This window comes from Neolamprologus multifasciatus, chromosome 17, assembly GCF_963576455.1.
Source record: "Neolamprologus multifasciatus chromosome 17, fNeoMul1.2, whole genome shotgun sequence".
NCBI lineage: Eukaryota > Metazoa > Chordata > Actinopteri > Cichliformes > Cichlidae > Neolamprologus > Neolamprologus multifasciatus.
In genome coordinates, this window is record NC_140455.1 from 26,585,414 (window position 1) to 26,604,275 (window position 18,862).

The window sequence follows — 18,862 nt, forward strand, 5'->3', positions numbered from 1 at the left end:
AAACTGTTTTGCAGGTTGGTGAGACTCTGCCCAAAAGATGCTCTTTTTATCATTCTAACACTGTGAAACAAAATGTTTCTGCACATTCAAAATGTCACTGTGACAAGTTACCCTGTGACAGTATAACTTCTATTTTCAAGGGGAGCTTTTACTTTTGTGGGACTTAAGAGATAGGTCCATGCATAATGCATAGTAATGGGACCAGGGGTTTACCAAGGCATGTCAGAAAGGGTTGGGTGGCCTATGCAGACATTTATGAGGCAAACTAAGCACAGAGACTGCATTATTATAGGTTTTGCTGTGTATGTGTACAAGTCTATATGAACATAAACAGTGCATCTGTATCAGCAGAATTTTTACATCTGTTGTCATCAGCAAAATGTTAATTAAACACTTCAAACATTAGCAATTTCAGGGGTGCTGGTTTAGTTTACCAGTTACCTAACATGGAGGTCCAAGTTTGAATCCACCCTGTTACTATTTACTACATATCTTTCCCCCAGCTTTCCTGTCTTCTCTCCACTGTCCTATTGCAAAAAAGCTCCCTCCTCACCCCCCCTTCCTACTTAGCTAGCATGTTAGCAAAGATCCTCAGCTTCTTAAATATGTCATTTACCTTCATTACATCTCTAATATGATTGTGATACACAAAAAATTGTAAAGAATATTTTTTTGCAATATTTTCACAATAACTTCCTGCTTAAAATTGCGTGGGATCTAATTCTGGAAGAGGACACGTGCTGACATAACTCTAACTTCTAATGTGTTGTCTCTGAGCTCCAATAAAGCTCTGCTGGAATGCCAATCCTATTATGGCTGGGTTTTCCTGGGCACTCACGTAAACAGAGGACACTTGGGGAGCAAGGAACTATTTAATGTAGGGACACAAGACCAGACCAAGTAGTCTGGAAAAGCAAAGCAAAAAACAAACAAAGAAACCACAAAACACCTCATTTCACATTTTGCCAAGTGCTCTGATATTCTTCTGTGAACCTCTCTTGTGAATGTCTTCGCCTGGCTTAGCAGCAGGGTTTATGCTAAATTCATAAAAGATCACAGGCAGTATGCTAAGCCATGCAGCAGACAAGCCACCTCTGTCCAAGCGCAGACAGAGAGAAAGAAACAAGGAGACGGGAGGGGAGGAGAGAAGATGACAGAGGGAATGTTGCAGCAGCACAGTCAGATTAAATAAGGCATGATATGCCATGTTTTGACCTTGCCTATAAAATAAACCTTACTCTTGTACCGTACTGTACACTTTACCCGAAATGACAGTTGGATATTGCAACTCACGAAGGAACAATATTTTAGTATATATGAAATAGCAACTCAAAAATTATATTACTGCATGTGTGTATGTCCAAGTATTATCCATTTGACCTCTTCTGTGGGTCCCTGCTCAAACAACTTGAGACAGGAGCTCCTCCGGCTTGAGGGCTGCATCAGTTAAACCAGAGAGGGCAGGCGCTGATAGCTGGAGTGATGGCCGCCGATAGGAAATGCAGGAAATCAACTCAGACTGTCGGTCAGCCTCAGCCACTTCACAGCCAGTCATCACCAACGTTATCAAGACATCAGAGCTGGAACACCTACAGCTATTACTGCTCCTTTTAATACACTTACTGTAATCATTGTGTCTCTTATAGCTAGTGAGATAAACCAAACCAAGCCTTTTAAGCCTTGAATCACGGCCCCATTAAATTAAATTAAAATGAGCACATCTCAAATGCAGTTCCTACCTTACAGTTATCACTCTGAAAAGCAGTCAATAAATTGTACCGCTAGCTTTATACAAAACTAGACAAGGCAGCTTTTTCACTGCAGATGTCAGAACCTTAATACACATCCCGGATGTCCTTTGGCCCCAGAAAATATGCAGTGAATAAGTAACTTCGGTATCTGAGTTTTGGCTTAGCATATGCCTGACAAAATGAGCAACTTGGGCTCTGGTAAGTAAAAAGGGACAGAGTATTCTCAAACTTATTTAGCAAAAGAAAACTAGAAGTCAGACTGTAATACTTCATTCACAGTCATCATCTATTTCTACCATCAGAAAAGATTTCTCACAGGTCTCAGCAAAGTCATCACAAATTCTATTTACAGGGTGATGAAACAGCATCTAAATTAGCAAGAATCTTACACTACTCTCTGAGACTCACCACGTAATCAAGCCATCTCATCTCGCGGTGAAACCTGAATTAGTCACAAAAGCAGTCTTTTTGTACTAGTGCATTTAGACTTGTGTGTAATGGACAAACTGGCCTCAGACTGTATGACAACTGTATATCCATGTACATGAAAAATGATGAACAACAATTGACAGCTTCCATTCTCTGACTAAATCACAAAGGGCCAGAATCTGTTTCACAGCAGGAAGTAGTTGGCATTAGCTGCTTTCTTATTTCAGATTAGAGTGTGCATGACGCAGAACAGGTGAGAACTTCTTGTTGGGAATTCAATGGGAATATTACCTGTGCTATTTCTACATCAGCACAAATCCAATGAGTTGAACACACTAGGGAAGTTCAAACTGCATCAGGAATTTGTGATGTTATGAGAACCAAGAAGAAAGTTCGGGGTCTCCGTTTACAGTGCAAAACTACTGAGCTACCGCTGATTTCTTATTTTATTAGAATTTTTTTTAAAGTGGTCTTGAGAAATAAACAGTAAAATAAACAGAAAAAAACAGTATTCCGTCTGCAAACAAGTTGGCAAAGAATCAATTTTAAAATGTATCTTTAGGTATTCTTTTACTTGCAGCCTGTCACAAAACAAGAGGCAAAAGGTTTTACTGAGTGATTAATCCAAATTTGAACATTTTGATTCAAAGTGCCATCAACATGTATAGAGAAGGCCAGGACAGAGGTACAACAGTGAGAGCCTATAGCAGTTTGGAAAAAATGGTGGAAGTCCATGGTCATGTCATGGTTTGAGGTTGTTGGGGATCATGCCATGACAATTTGATTCACCATATAAGATCATCTGGAAAGGGCCTGATTGGCAGCAGTATGACAATGATGCCAAACACTGCAATGAAGTAAAAGCATACCAGGATAGAAAAGCCCACAATGGAACACTGTCAGTCATGGATTGGCCTCCCCAGGCCCGGACCTCAGAATTATTGAACCGTGTGGAATCATTTTCACAGAGAACAACACAAAAACCAGCCAACATCCAAGGAAGAGCTTTAAATGTCTTTCAAGGAGCCTGGAGAACTATTCCTGAAACCTACTTGAAATTGAAAGGAATCTTGCCTAAGAGAGTTCAGGTAAAAGTGTGGAAAAATAAAGGTGGTCATACCAAATATTGACTTTCATTATTTCATTATAACTGCCTTTTATCCTTTACTTCCATGTGTGTTGTCATGTTTCAATAGACTGCTGGACCTACTTTCTATTTTCCTTACTAAATATAGAGAAACAAAAGATGGCTGAAGAGTTTTGCACAGTACACAAACAAAGCAAAAAAATCTAATTTTTTTACATAATGATCTTTTCTACATCAGCTTTCAAATAAATGTGACATGCCTCTGTAAGATAGCTGTGATGGCTTCTGCAAATCGCATCATGGATGATTCATGTAACCTAGGGAGTCACTCACGTACATCACCGTCAAGGATTTTCTGATATCACGTGGGCACCAAAGAGCTGACAAACACTAACACCCACAAAGATGAATTTGTGGCAATGTTGTTGAAATGCTTATACTCAGATAAAAAGCATAAAAAACCTTGGAAAATAAATACAAACACCCTCTCTCTTCCTACATGAAGCTCTCAAACAAGCACGAGCTCAAACATGAATGAATCATGACAGACTCAGAAATTTTCCATCTCCGTCAGGCTTCCTCCAAGGACGGAGAAAGAAGACAAACTGAAAACCGCAGACAGGAATCAGATGCTGGGACGAGGCTGACCATACCCATGTTAGGTTATTGTCTCCAACTGAGTGTAGGAGTGTTATGAAGGTCGGCGCAGCTCTTTGATTAACACGAAGGATCCTATGAGGGTTTGGCTCATCTAAATTTAGACAGCGCCTGGCCCACAGACTTGGTGAAGTCGCTTCCTCTTACCACTGCCTGCACTTTACACATTCTTGGACATATCCACACATACATATACTTTTCGTGTATTTTGATGAGATTTCTTTCTATGACTTTTCCTCTGAACTTCAGAAGCGTCGTTTTAAACAGATGATTTAGAGGAAGATGGGACAGATGGATAAAACAGATGAAAGGGAGGCAGTGGAAAAAAGACTGATAATGGTGGGTTAGATGCGAGACAGGATGAAAGAATGAGGGGAAGATGATAAGTAGAGAGAATAACAGTCAAGGCTATAGGCAGAAGGAGAAAATGAACATAATACAGCACACTGAAGTACAAGCTGAACAGTAAAGGGAAGGAGCTTAATGACCATTGGAAATGACTCAACATCAACTACTGCCAACAAGCTTAACGTTATCACCCTGTAGATCTGCAAACCAACTGCCAAGAGGACAGGACAAGCTGCAGTTTGTGACTGCCCAGAATGACTTTAAAATGTTACACTAGAGTTTGTGAATGTTTTTGACGTCATTTGTACATACATTGGCAAAAGTTCCTGCCATTCTTCCAGGTTAACGCCTCTTCATCAGCTTTTTTTTTTTTGTAGTGTCTTTTCATTAATTAGGTTTTCCTTTATCATATGTAGACTGGAGAGATCTACATATAATGTGTATGTACATATATGTGTATGTATATATATATACATACACATAACATACAAGTTAACTGCAACTTCCATATTGCAGTTAACTTGCCTCATGTCTTTATGTCAAGTAGATGATCATTTTCATCCTGGTTACTCTCATTGCTCTCATCATCTTGGTTAGCTGATTTTAAAAAGTAAAATGCGCTAAAACACCCTCTATTTCTCTAAACATAAGATGCATCGGAGTTGTTTCCACCACTGTAATTTTTCCTTATGCAAGCGAAATAAAAGGTGCTCATGTTGATGTTTCTAGGTGCTAGCAAGTTAAATTTGCCACCTTCAAAAAGAGCCAGATTAGCTGTTTCACACCCTTTTTATTCTTTATGCGTAAGCCAATGCTACCCACCTGCTGGGGTTACCTATTCCAGTCAAGTATTGGCAAGAAAGGGGAATAAAAAGACATTTATGAGTCTATTCCTTTAATATTTTAATATTAATGTTATTTTACATTTAAGCCCACAAATGAATGATATGTCTTGGCAATGGTGATATCTGGATGTATATCACCAGATAATTAGCGAAAACACAATATAATCCACTATATGAATCATATGGTTAAAAGGCTAGAGACTAATGCTCTTTTTGCAGCACCTCTCATGCATGCTTCTGTCATAAGGCTCTAGCTCAAATTAAAATCTGGAAGTCTCTGCCCTTTTCCCATTGATGAGCATGCTCAGTGGCCAACTTAATTACAATTCACTAGACCGCAAGCAGCATATCACATCATCAGCTCCTTTGCGAGCCAAAAAAGATCTTTGTTCTAATCAATGTCTCCGCGTTATGGATGTTAACATCGTGGTCTCAATGTGTTGTATTCACACTTACATGCACAAATGTTTATGTAATTCTCAAATGAATCATGAAAGTAAACGTAACATGAGTGGTAATTGCCTTAAGGTTTGAGAACTGGGCTCGAGACGAGGAGATTGTAGGCTTTAATGACAAAATAAGAAGCAAAACCTGAGTGGGGAATTTGAATAAGTCCCATCCTGCTACCATCCTCTGGGAATGCATTTAGCAAAATGTTAGAGAAGCAGAATGTTGCAGGACAAAGTATAAGCCTACTGAGGAATATTCCCTGGATAAATGAAGGTTTAACAGGTTAATTATCCCATTCTAAATACAAATCTTTTACTCAAATCAATCCTGACAGTTGACAGAAAAGAGCCTCAGTGTTTCAATTCTGTCATGACGATACTGTCAGAATATTCCATTGCACTGTGGAAGGTGAATGAAGACGAGCCGGAAGAGAGAAGGACAAAGTGTTTGTTGATGTGTAAAAAGTCTGTTTTTAGAGTGGGTTTGACACAATATATATACACTTCTAGCCTAGGGATTAAGGACAGGGAGAAGTTTCAGTGCATATTCTGTGTGCATCTGTGTTTGTTTATCTAGTTTATCTCATAAACTGTCTGCATGAGTCAGCTTCCTATCGAAATCAAAAAAGTGACAGGGCTTTGTTCAAATTTTAAATCAAGTGTTTCGCTCCTTTCAGCAGTTATGAATTACATTTCAGAAGAAAGAAAGAATGTTTATAGAAAAGTTTTTACTCTGCACATCCCCTCAGCTATATAAAGAGTTTTTGGTTTCTTCAAGGTCATTATTTTGGTTTTATAGTCTTTGATATAGCCGCTATAGCTGACTGTTGGATTGTCAGATATTTTGGTCCATATTGACATGACAGCATCACACAACTAGATTTGTGGCTTTACATTCATGAAGCCAATTTCCCATTCCATCACATCCCAAAGCAGCAAAGATTGAGTATGTGGGTAACACCCATGAAAACCTGCCAAATATTCTCTGCCTATGCCAAACAGCTTATTCTGCCATTGACTGTTGTTTTGAGCTTCTGGTACCCCAGGTTCCTGGTTAGCAGTACCTGTGAGCATGGACACTTCTACAGAGGTCACTTGGTGTCTGCTCCAAGAATGCCATGTTTGACTGATCTGGATAGGACCTGTGCCATGGGGCAACTGCAAGCTGGTGTTCTGCAAACCCAAGTTGCAGCATTATTTGGAGCACTACTACCATCTCCAAATTAAAGCCCAAATCCCATATAATCAGGATGTCAGAGACAGGCCGTGAAGTGGACGTCCCAAGAAGACGACCACTTCACTGTCTTCTTCACAAGAAGACAGTTCCCTCACCCTGTCGGCAGTCAAGAACCATAGGCAGTCTTCTACAGTACAGGTTTGGAGGATGTTATAGCTGACTGTTGTCTACCCAGACAATCTGGGATAGACTGCAGACAGCCAAACTCTAGTGGAACCTGAATATGTAGAGAAACTTTATGTCCAGCAATGAGTCCAGATTTTGCCTCTTGCAGTTGATCAGAGGGTCAAGGCCACTTAACACTTGTGGGATTAGCCTGAGCTTGGGGCTTGTGGCTAACTTTGCAAAGCAGTGTGTTGCCATGCTGGTGACCACCACAAGCATGAGGTGCCTTGCTGTTGGGGCTGTGTAAGGTTTTTCCACATTCTACTGACGCCCCTGTTTGTTAAATGAATAAATTGTTACGTTGGCAATTTGTCTTGTTTCTTCAGACTTCAATCATCCAATGCAATAAACGACAACAAACAACAATCAATAACAAAATATGCTATTTGGCAACCCACATACCCACAACCCACATACTCAACTCTCTTTTTTAAAGCAAACCACACAATCACCTTTAAGTCATACTCCAATGTTTCCTTCAAACTTGCAAAAAAAAAAGAGTGTATTCTAACAAACATTACTCACGACGGAGACACAATTCAAGACAAAAGCCAGAAATGTGTGCATATTACACCGATGTCTCAGCATATGACAGATTTTTTTTTTCAGGCAATGCAAAAGAAAGAGGCACAATTTGGCCTCCAGAATCTATTAGCACAACAATATAGTGCACAACCATTTTTATGTTGGCATAACTAGGGCTGGCTGTTTCCTATACATTAATAAAATCTTATGTTATGTTAGGATTCTTGCATTATCATATTTTCTGCCTGACAGTCAATTCTGCCCACAGGTGCTGTTCATGTGACTCGCAGGCGTGAGTCACGAGTGCTAAAACAAACCGCAACAGTCAGGTTGTCATGGTCTGCACTGCTTAGGGCAGCATGGGCTGGCACCCATATCCTTTGTGACACCCCTTTCCTCCTCCACCCCCCCATAGGATTCCTCTTTCTGTCACAACCATATCTCTTGTCTCCTCTCGCCTCTGCTTTGGGCCTGTCCTCCTCCATTCTGCAATGAAATGTCTGCGAGTTTTTTCATCTCAGTGCTCTCTTACTTTCATTTCATGCTTAAAAAGAAGACTGTGGTTTTAATATTTTCCATTTTAATTAAAAAACAAAATCATAAAAAGACGATTGTGAAGTTTCTGGTCTATTTCTTATAACTTGTCAGTCAAGGTAGCTCCCTCCAACTGCTCTTCCTTTACCAATACCTATATTCTCCAATAAAGATGAAAGGGACCACTTTAAACGTGGGATAAAAGTTAATCCTCTTGCCTTTTTTTTCTTTTTTCAAAAAATGCATGAAAATGATTTTTTCACAGGTGAAGCTAAGCTGTTTCCCCTCACCCACTTAAGGTCATTTAATAGTCAGACTGAGATTGTCCAAAATCCACAAAACCAACTTTCTGCTTTATTCAAATTAGACCCTTCCCTGCTGGTGAAGTAAAAGCACGTGTTGGAGTGCTGACAAGAAGGGGCAAGTGCCAGAATCTGTGTCTTCATGTGTCTCTGCTTGCCTGTCCTTTGCTCTCAGTGTGATGAGGCTCCACTGCTGGCACACTTGACGTATTCACTTGGTGGTGAAAATTTAACTCTTGCTAAGCATTTAAAATAAATTTTGAAAACTGCCAATTTCGAAAGGAGATCATTAGAATTTCTTCTAGAATAGAGCATGAGGGTTTCTATATAAAAAGGAAGGAGCTACCATTCATAGCCTAACCAAGGTGTAAGATCTGTTAATATGGCAACTGAGAGAGCAACTAGATGAATTTCTCAGTAAAAAAAATAAATAAATAAAATCAGTATAACTTGTGAGGTATATTCTTATTTAGGTGCCAACAAAATCAACCAAAACACATCCGCAAACACACACACAGACACACATATTCACCTTAATGTCTAAAAATACCCTCACAGCCTTCCAATGTGGCCATGTGCGGGGCTCTGTGGGTTGCCTGGTGCGGCAGAAGAAAATACACAGTTAAAGGAGTGAATATGAAAGAGGGAACACAAAGAGCTACAAAAGGGAGTGTTGAGGAGGGGGGGGGGGGCTGCCCTGCAGTTGCTTGTGTTCTCCCCCCCCTCTCTCTCTCCCTCTCGTCTTTGTGGCTCTCTTTGGTGGCTGTGGCTATTTTTGTATGCTTCAGCCTCCTGACCAACTGATGGGAGAGCTGTGAGAGCAACTGGACTGGAGCGGATTGAAAGCTTTATAACTGTGATATATAACTGTGGTTAGTTTCTAAGTATTGTAAACAACAGAATCATCTAATATCTGGATTCTGCAATGACGTGTGACTTAAATAAGGCAGAAGTTCGGAGCGGGGGGGGGGGGGGAGAGTTCAGAGATACCAAGCGCTACACAGAAGCATATTCAAGCATGTGCATAAGTGTATGTATGACCACGGAGCGAGCCTTTATCTGGCTGTGCAGACTCAAGAGGATTCAGACTGTGGGCGGAGGCGTGGGCACGATTGCAGAATAACAATGAGGAAGGAGGACACGGGAAACACATTGCAATAAATGCAGGCTAAGGTTTTAGAAACACGAGGATGCCCAACACGGGGACCTAGCGCTCAAGTGGCTTTTTGGTTTTAACCGAAACTTTACAAGCCTAAACTAACGGCTTAACTTAAGCAGATATTAAGAGAGGTGAAGTTAACGAAACAATCTGAAATGATCCTTTCCTGTCTGACCCAGAGGAGCAGATTCATGACATCTTTGTGTCATAAATAAGGAAGTGTTTACTTTTGCGCCAAGAAACCACTAGCCTAGCATTTGCATTTTGCTCTGCTTACTCTCTTTGAGGCTAAACAAATCTTGAGAAGAAAGTGATGCTAGCCTCCTAACCCGAATGTCAGTTTTTCAGCAGACAAGGGTGACCTACTTACCAAAATCCTAAACTATTTCTTTCCACCATTCCACAAAAATAGGTGTACTCAACACTTTATGATCATTGCTTATTCATTTTCCAGGATGACGATTTTTTAAGATCTTGTAGTTGTGACTAAATACAAAAATGGAAAACTGGAATAAAGCAGTTCAGTTTCTAGGATACATTAACCAACAGCCAGAAAGTATTTAATAATTAAGTTAGGGAGAGCAGTTGATACAGGATAGCAAAGCATAATCTTGTAGATGTTGGCCAATGTCAAGTGGGGGGAAAAAGCAAAAAAAAAGAGGAAACACTATCTTCATAATTCTCGTTTATATGTTTCTATACATCTTTTCATATTTAATTTATCTAAACAAGGCTCGCTGGTAGAGTGTACTGTGGCCGGTTGAGATCTGGTGACAGTGGAGGCCATTTCATGTTCAAGAAACCAGCTTAAGGTGATTTTGTGACATGGTGCATTATCCTCCTGGAAGCATCCACCAGACGATGATCCTCTCTGTGGTCGTAAAGGAGTGGACGTTGTCAACAACAACACTCGGGAAGGCTGTAGTGTTTACATAATATTCATTTCCTGGTAATGGATCCAAAGTGTGCAAATAAAATATACCCCACACATCACACCTCCAGGATCCAGCCACAGCAGTTGATATAAAGCAGCATGCTTTCATGTTGACACCAAATTCTGGCTGTGCTATCTGAATGTTGAAGTACACATGGAGACTCGTCGGTCCAGGCAACATTTCTCCTTCTGTTGTCCAATTTTGATGAGCTCGTGAGAACTGAACCCTTAGTTTCCTGTTTTTAGCTGATAGGAGTGGTACATGGTGTGGTCTCCTGCTGCTGGAGCATTTGATGTGTTCCACAGTCAGAGATGCTCTTCTGCATACTTTGGATCTAATGAGTGAATATTCGAATCGCTGTTGCCTTCCTATCAACTTGAACCAGTCTGGCCATTCTTCACTGACTTCTGACATCAACAAAGCATTTACACCCAGAGACGTTGTGCTCACTATATATTTTCTCCTTTTTGGACCATTCTTTGTAAACCCTACAGACGGTTGTTTGATAAAATCCCAGTAGATCAGCTGAAATACTCAGCTGATCTACTGGACTTCAAAGCACCATGTTTGAAGTCACTTAAATCTCCTTTCTTCGCCATTCTGATGCCTGGTTTGAACTTGAGCTTGTATTGACATAGTCCAAATGCATTAAGAGTAGGGTTGGGCGATTGGACAAATATATCGACAATCGATGATAGGCTGAGCCCATCGACGATCGTTTTTACAAAGGCGATTTATTTATTCATTTGCCCATGAGTAAGTTTGCTAATAATGATGGAGCTATTCAGGCACTTTGTCCAAAGTTTGTTCATTCTGCACTCCAGATGGGCTGAGCGCGTTAAAATTTTGAATCGCGTTAATTGTGATGACCTGTTAACGCTGACAGTCCTATTTATTTATTTTTTTTGGGGGGGGGGGGGATTCGTTTTGTTTGGACTTCTGAGTTGTAAAGGCGCAAATCAGTCCATGCATGATGACATCGCTCCGCCCATCAAAATGTCTGCCCGCGCGCAAATATATCGCCCATCGTCGATTATTGGACTGACGAGTGTCGGTTGGAAAATTTTTTACATATCACCCAACCTTAGTATGAACATTACATTAATATGTTCAATTTCAAAACCACAGATTACCTTCTGCAGAATTGAAATAAAAAAGGTGGAAATCTCGCTGGTTTGTGTAGGTGGAGTGTAACTCACAACTCTACTCTTAGCTCTGACTCTCTGATTTGCACTTCCCATTTTACGTAAGGCTCCTCTAAAAAGCACACTCATTACTGATAAGGACAATATGACATGGAGCCTGAGCTAAAGTAACACTGCTGAGAAGCAGACACACATTTACACACTTTCCCTACTTCAAAGGGGGCCCCATTGGTAAAAGCAGGGGGATAGCATGGTTCAGGGAGGGTTCTCATAGAGAATACACTGTCTTTAAAAACACAGGTATTAGGAAAGTCGTTCTTTGTCTTATAAGGATAGGAAAAGACCAAGAATACAAAAGAGTGGGAAATACAAAAAAGACAGAGAAAATAGGACAAAAATGCAAGCAAGGGAGCTGTGTTTGAAAGAAAGCAAGCAACAGAGAAAACACATTAAGGTGAGTGCCTTTCCTTCCAGGGTGGCTATTTTCACAACTCATATTGATGGGATTAAGCAGAAACACCTGAGTCGGGGCTCACGCCTCAACAGAAATGGCAGACTTCCAGTTGCCCTTTAAATCCTTTCAGGACACAGAGATTATGGCTACACATGCTGACACATTACAGTGCAGATGGACGCTCACCCTTCAATATTTCAACAAAGTGACACATTTTTAGCAAACAGACCCTGAAATGCCTTATTTCTAATCCTTGCACACGCACACCGTGAGAACAAAAACACACTAAAAGAAGCAGCTCTCCTGAAGTGTGAAGGCTCACCTGAGCCTACTCAGCCAAATGTCAATAGCTCGACAATCTCACAAATTAAACAAACTGTCCCCTCCCACACACACATACACACACTCGCCACACACTCTGCACCACTCACGTCAGCAACTAAACCCTCTGACAGCCGACATTATGGCAGCGAATGACACACAAGTGAGGCGTACTACGTAGGGGGCAGATGACTCAACCTAGGTGCCGTGTGTGTGTATGTGTGTGTGCGTGTCTTTTATGCCAAACCTTCAAAAGCTTGGTCACAACTTCAGTCAGAACCTTTCATTTTTATTCAACGTATGTGTCTTATTCAGCCCTGCAAGAGAAAGAAATAGTTATCCCTCGCCGTAAGAATTTCTAGCTACGCCTGTCCTAAAAACAAAACGGAGTCGGGCTTCAAGAAAAGAGGATGTTAAGAGGACTAATCTATGTCCAATTAGAGCATCAGTGGCTTGAATGCCCATCTCGCCTTTGTAATTACATTTCCCCCTCCATGCTTGGCCTCAATTAAGTGATTCAGCTCCTCAGTCTCCCAGCAAGCATGTGTGATTAAAAAAAATCGGAGCTTCAGAAGACGACAACAGTACAAAAACTTTATTAGTCCTGTCACCACTGTAAACTAATAGTGGTCATATATAAAAGGGGAGTGTAGATGTGACCGTGACCTGCTTGTGGACTCTCGTCACTGGACTGCCAGACATGGGAGTGAGGGGTGGGTGCAAAAACTTGAGTGTAAACACAGAAACTCCCTGTTTAAAGGTTGTTTGTGTGCCAAACTCCAGGAGACTCCTGGGATTGCTGGCTGTAGCATTTTCTTTAACAGACAGATATGAAAGCGGAATGGGAAAATGGGAATAAGGATATTTTTCATAATGTCAAACTGCCTCTGAACTGGCAGCGTTCACAAGCTCATTCTCAGCTTAGAGCCAGAAATACACAGCAGATTACCAAACCTTGACCTAACAAAGCAGTTATCACGTGAAACCAGGATACAGCTTCGACCCAGGCAAACACGTGTTTGCGCTCTGAGTGGCATGACTATGTCAAGGGGATATTAGCCATCCCAAGTGACCACTAGCTTTAGTTATGTTATACTTAAGTTCTCAATGGATGTTTGATCTAATTGTGAGATGTGACTCAGATACGCTATAAACAAAATTGGGACAATTCACATGTTCACGTGGGTGCAGCATATGTGACTATGCTTTGCCTGCATGCTGGGAAACTGCTCAACCAAAAGCACTTTTTGGCCTCTGTTCCCATTATATACTGATTCGACACCACAGAGTACCATCTGCTGTGTGGAACTCAAAGCACGGTCTCACAGTGCTGCTTCCACATGGAACAACACGTGGAAAACACCAGCAAACCTGTCCCCGCACCTTGATAGATAACCAGGCTGGAAGTGACTGGTTGGAGATGCTTTCACACGCAGAAAAGCAGACAAATAAGCATTGGCATTTACAGATTTACCAAGTCGCATGTATCCAGTTTCACAATTAAAGACTGCTCTATATAAAGGAAAGCGTGCATTCGCTACACATGACCACACAAGTGCACACAGCCACATGCACACATATACAGACACACAGTGTTCAGTCAAGTGCTCTTTGATGATGAGTCCTCCATTTAAAAAAAAAAGCTATTCATCTTCACGTGTCTGGCCGCGCTCTCAGCTAAAGAAAGCTTGACAGTAATGAGGCTTACAGATTTTTTTAAACGTTGCATAATTGACCACATCCATTAATTCAGCGGTCAAATATGTACAGATGCCATTACGCTGTCTATCTGAGTCAAACTAATAGACTTAAAAGAAGAAATAAAAGGTATTTTTGCAAGATGCTCGTGGGGAAAATGTTCAACTGAATAGTCCTAATTGTATTTCTACTGTGACCTATTTCAACGAAACATCTAGAGGATGTTTGTGTTCTATTTATATACACCAGAATGCATAAATTAGCAGTAGGTGCACGGTGCTGAGAGCGCAGGAAGCTGTAGGGGCGTAAGAAAAGAGCGACAATGATAAGGGTTTCTTACCTCTCCTAAGTGAGGAGTAGGATTGAATCCACACAGATTGCACACTGTCTTCTTGCACTCGGTGCAGAGGCTGTAGTTGGGCGTGTCTGTCGAGCCAACGTTTAGCTCCACATTACACAGAGGGCAGTTTTCCTTCGTCGCTGGAGCTGAAGCGGGCACGGGTTTGGTTTCCGGGGCTTTCTCTTCCCGCTCCACAGAAATGGTTCTGGGGGGTTTCTTGGTCTTAGGGGGCGGTGTTTCAGGAGCAGAGTCTGAATCAGGGGGAGAGCCAGGGCCAGAGAGGGGGGAGTCAGGTGGTGAACCGGGACCAGAGTCTGCAGGGGAGTCAGGTGGTGACCCAGGAGTTGAACCCTTTGCTTTATCTTCCTCTCCCGTGACAAGACTGGTGGCTGAGCTCAAGAGGGATGATCCAAAGCTAAACATTTGAGATGTGGCCGCAGGAGGTTTAGTGGACTCTGTCAAGCCTCCAAAACCTCCAAACAACTTCCCAGCAACAGATTCCTCCTGTTTTGGAGCAGCCTGGGTCTGAGGCTTCGACGACTCCATCAACCCACCAAACCCACTAAACAGTTTTCCCGTGACTGACTCAGCAGCGTGTGAAGCAGCTGCTGGTGGCTTAGCTGCATCTGTGAGCCCCCCTAAACTGATACCTCCCAACCCTCCAAAGAAGCTTGATTCCTGCTTGGGTTTAGCTGGGGACTGCTGAGGACTGGACTTCTGAATAATGGGGCGACCTGTCTTGGGGTCGATTTTGGGGGATCCCGCGACTGAGGAGCCTGGTGAAAGTGGTCCTGGAGAGGTAGGACCTGGGGATTTCTGCCTTGGTGTGGTTGGTGGCGTTAACCCTTGGTCGGAGGTGCTTTGCTGTTTTATCAGGAGCTTTCCAGGTTTTCCCGATGCCTGTCTCTGAGGAGAGGGTGGGGCGGAGCCTTGCTTGGGCTTCGTCACACCAGGGGGATCCATTCCTCCCATGGCTCGCTGCATCTGACAGTTCAGACACAGCCACTCTTTACCCTGTGCATGAAAGAAAAGATACAAACAAAGCATTAATTAGATGCACCAGTGACAAGTGTAAGTACAGTATATGCCCAATAATTAACTTTAATCGCAAATAAAAGACACAACCAAATAATTTGCATCTCAAATGATGCTAATTCCTGTTTTTTCATCAACAACATTTACACAAATACTAATCAGTCAAAAAAAGCAAATACTATTCATGCACCAATGCCAGGTTATAGTAGCTTTATTACAGGTGTTCTATATGTTGATGATAACTGGCTGTCTTTTGTTGCCTTTGTTTACACCATATAGGAGTTATCAACACCTGCTCTTAAAAAAGCCGGGTTTACAGCAGAGAGCTCTTTGTTCAGTGTTTGGCTATCTCCTTGGTTTCCACTGTATGCAAAGTACAGTGTTCAAAAGGGTCAGTGCTGACAGGCTGATCGCTATCTAGAAGAATGTGTATTTGTATTTGTAGCATAGAGCAGTGTGCGTATTTTTGTGTGTAATGGTCGCCTATTTATTGCGTAAATGTAAACAGATCAATCCATCCAACATATGCAAATACGCTGGCTTTCGAAGAACAACCCAAGTATAAATGGCAAAGCTGTGTACAGTCTGTTGCAGATAAGAGTAACAAACGTAGGTGATGATATATTATTGTATCAGCTGCTACTTGCAGCGATAGAAGCACGCTCTAAGAGTTGCATACACCCTTGGTGGACTTCCCCCTTTGCATATTTGGGGATATTTTAAAGGCCTAGTGTCTGTCTAAACATGCACCCAAAAATCAAAGCCTCTTGTTTTAAAAATGTGCCTTCTGAACTATCCCCAGTGTTATTACGCACATCAGCCGATCCCAAGAAGAAACTCGAGCAGACGGAACCAGCCATTCTGCTCTACTATAATCATGGCCCACTAGCGTTTACAGTCCATGTGTGACTGAGTGTCCTCACGGCTGGCACGGTATCTTCCTGTGGCCATGACATGAGTCACCTTGATCAACATTCCCTGGGTCCATATGGTCCCTCTGTTCCTCAAATCGTCTGCAACTCTTATTAAATGCGCTCCTTCTGCCAGGCTCACGGAACAGCGATATGCTGTTAACAGGCGAGCGCTGAATTCAGCTTCAGCGCAAAGATGTGCACCTTGGCTAGTTATCTTGACTTCTTTTTTATGCTGCAATCATTTTTCTTTGTTGGTCTATTTAGGATGAGGACGCTAACTTCCATTGTTTACAAATCAGTTTGACTAGTCATTTTATGGTGATTTAAATGCAGAGCCGAGACGTCTTCCTACTGGCAGATTATATTTATTAAAAAACCCCAGAAAAACTGATGTTTCACTGACATAAAATCTAATGATACTTGGCCTTTTCCACACACTGTCATCATAACATAAACTAGATTGTGTAATATTAGTTAAATGCCAGTATACTAACATAGGAATTATACATGTTGTTTTTTTTACCTTTAGATGTCTGGAAAGCACAGATCTGTGGGTGCTGACATGAAATGAATCATTTGGGATGTTATACAAGGTGTGATAACTCTTTTAAAGTCTTCATGACAAGAAAGGGGTTCGAGGAAAAAAAAAAGTGAACAGTCGTGTCTTACCGCTGAGTCTGGGGGGCTGAATCCACACAGGCTGCAGACCTGGTTCTTACACTCAGTGCAGTTATTGTAATTAGGTGGATCCTTAGATCCAACGTTCAGCTGGGTGGTTTTACATAGTGGGCAGATCCCAGCTGCAGGCTTTCCAGTTCCCTGCTTAATAGGGGGCCCAGCAGTCTTTCCTGGGGCTTCAGGATGTGCACCAGGCCCTTGTGGCACTTGCTGTTTGGGTCCAGGTTTCCCAGGTCCTTGTTGTTGTTGTTGCTGTGGTGGCGGACCACCTTTTTGTTGGAGAGGGCCTCCCTGTTTGGGTCCTTGACCCGGTGGTCCTTGACCTGGTCTGGGTGCCTGTGACCCTGGTGGGCCTTGACCCGGTGGTCCTTGACCTGGTCTGGGGGCCTGATGCCCTGGTGGTGCTTGGCCAGGAGGACCTTGGCCTGCTTTTGGCCCTTGGTCTGGTGGTCCCTGAACTTGTCTGGGTCCTTGACCAGGGGGTCCTTGCCCTGGCTTTGCTCCCTGTCCAGGAGGGCCCTGACTCTGTTTCTGGGGTCCTCCCTGCTGTGGTCCCTTCGGACCTGGCCCTTGCTGTGGGCTTTTCCCTTGCTGTGGGCCTTTCCCTTGTGGCTTCCCTCCCTGCTTGGACTCAGAAGCTGCAGGCAAGCCTTCCTCCTCTTCATCCCCAAACAGTCCAAATTTGGGAATGTTGACAGTATCACCCATGGAGGATATGGAGGAGGAGACAGACGAAGTCATAGAAGATACAGCACTGAGGGGGTTGGCCCCGCTGAGAAAACTGGAGCCAAACATGCCGGATGACTTGGTCTCAGGGTCTTTTGGCTCCTGCCGGAATCTTGATTCAAAAAGGCTGAGAGACGAAGGGCTGCGGCCTGGTGTGGGCTTTCCGAGTGGACCCTGGTTGAAGGCGTCAACAGTTCGGCTTTTGCTAAGACCTGTTGGGCCCCTGGAGGCTCCTACCTGCTGGGAACGCTGCTGTGCGTCAGATTCTGATGGTCTGGAAGAAAGAAAACAGACACAGATAGGTTTATCTGTTAGACAGATAGATAATAACACCTAACTGGAAACGAAGACTTTAATATCTGGATAGTTGCAAAATCCACTTCAACTCCACCTTCATCCATTAATCTTTGTATTTTTAAAGAACAAACCAACATCTGGCGGCAGTTGAAAATTTGCCTTTGGCTGAAATTAACACATTTATGGAGCTTCAGATAAATGTGCACCGTCCCTGAAAAACAACTCGTTTGTGTTATTGTTTCTGCTTGAATCATTCATATTCACTTTGACACTCCAACACATTTTCTGAACAAATGCTAAAAAAAACCCAATCACATCAGCACCACACGCTTTAACATCTACACGAGCCTTTTGTCTTAGTTACGCGCACATTAATGCTTAATAAAGCTTCCTTTTTCCAATAATATTGTGAATTACAGAGGATAGGAACATTTATCATCTCCTTTTTTTCTTGGACTGTTTGCATGCTATGCTATTAATCCTTTCAACAACAAAACCTAAACTTGTAAACGCCTAAACTTCATCTGTAGCATCCCTCTGCTAATAACACAAGCTAAGCCCGTAGCTCTCAGGCCTATTCAACACATCAGTGAGCACAAAATGTGTAGTGAGCAGCCCTGGGGTAAAGTTGACAGGAAAGTGAATACCGTTGAATGACATGGGAGTGTAGATTGTTGAGATAGAGAGGGGAGAGGCTTGGCTCCACAGGGGTAAGCTGAGATGTGTTTGTTAGCTCAGACTGAGAGGCAACATGCAGTAAGCACAAGCCTAGCCAAAGGACTGCAGGATATTTAGAGAAATGCATCAATGTGCTAATGGACCGACTGGATA

At 42.3% G+C, this 18,862-nt stretch overlaps 1 protein-coding gene across 11 annotated transcripts in view; it reads right to left on the reverse strand.

Annotated features, from left to right (window-relative positions):
* The window catches only part of pcloa (piccolo presynaptic cytomatrix protein a), a 58,698-nt gene that overhangs the window by 36,192 nt on the left and 3,644 nt on the right, over positions 1–18,862 (reverse strand). For all 11 annotated transcript variants that reach the window (XM_085136873.1, XM_085136865.1, XM_085136864.1 and 8 more), the window contains exons 2-3: positions 17,000–18,008; positions 14,382–15,395 (exon numbers count right to left, since the gene is read on the reverse strand). In XM_085136873.1, the coding sequence (XP_084992999.1) occupies positions 14,382–15,395; positions 17,000–18,008 (2,023 nt within the window). The remainder of the gene's footprint in view (positions 1–14,381; positions 15,396–16,999; positions 18,009–18,862) is intronic.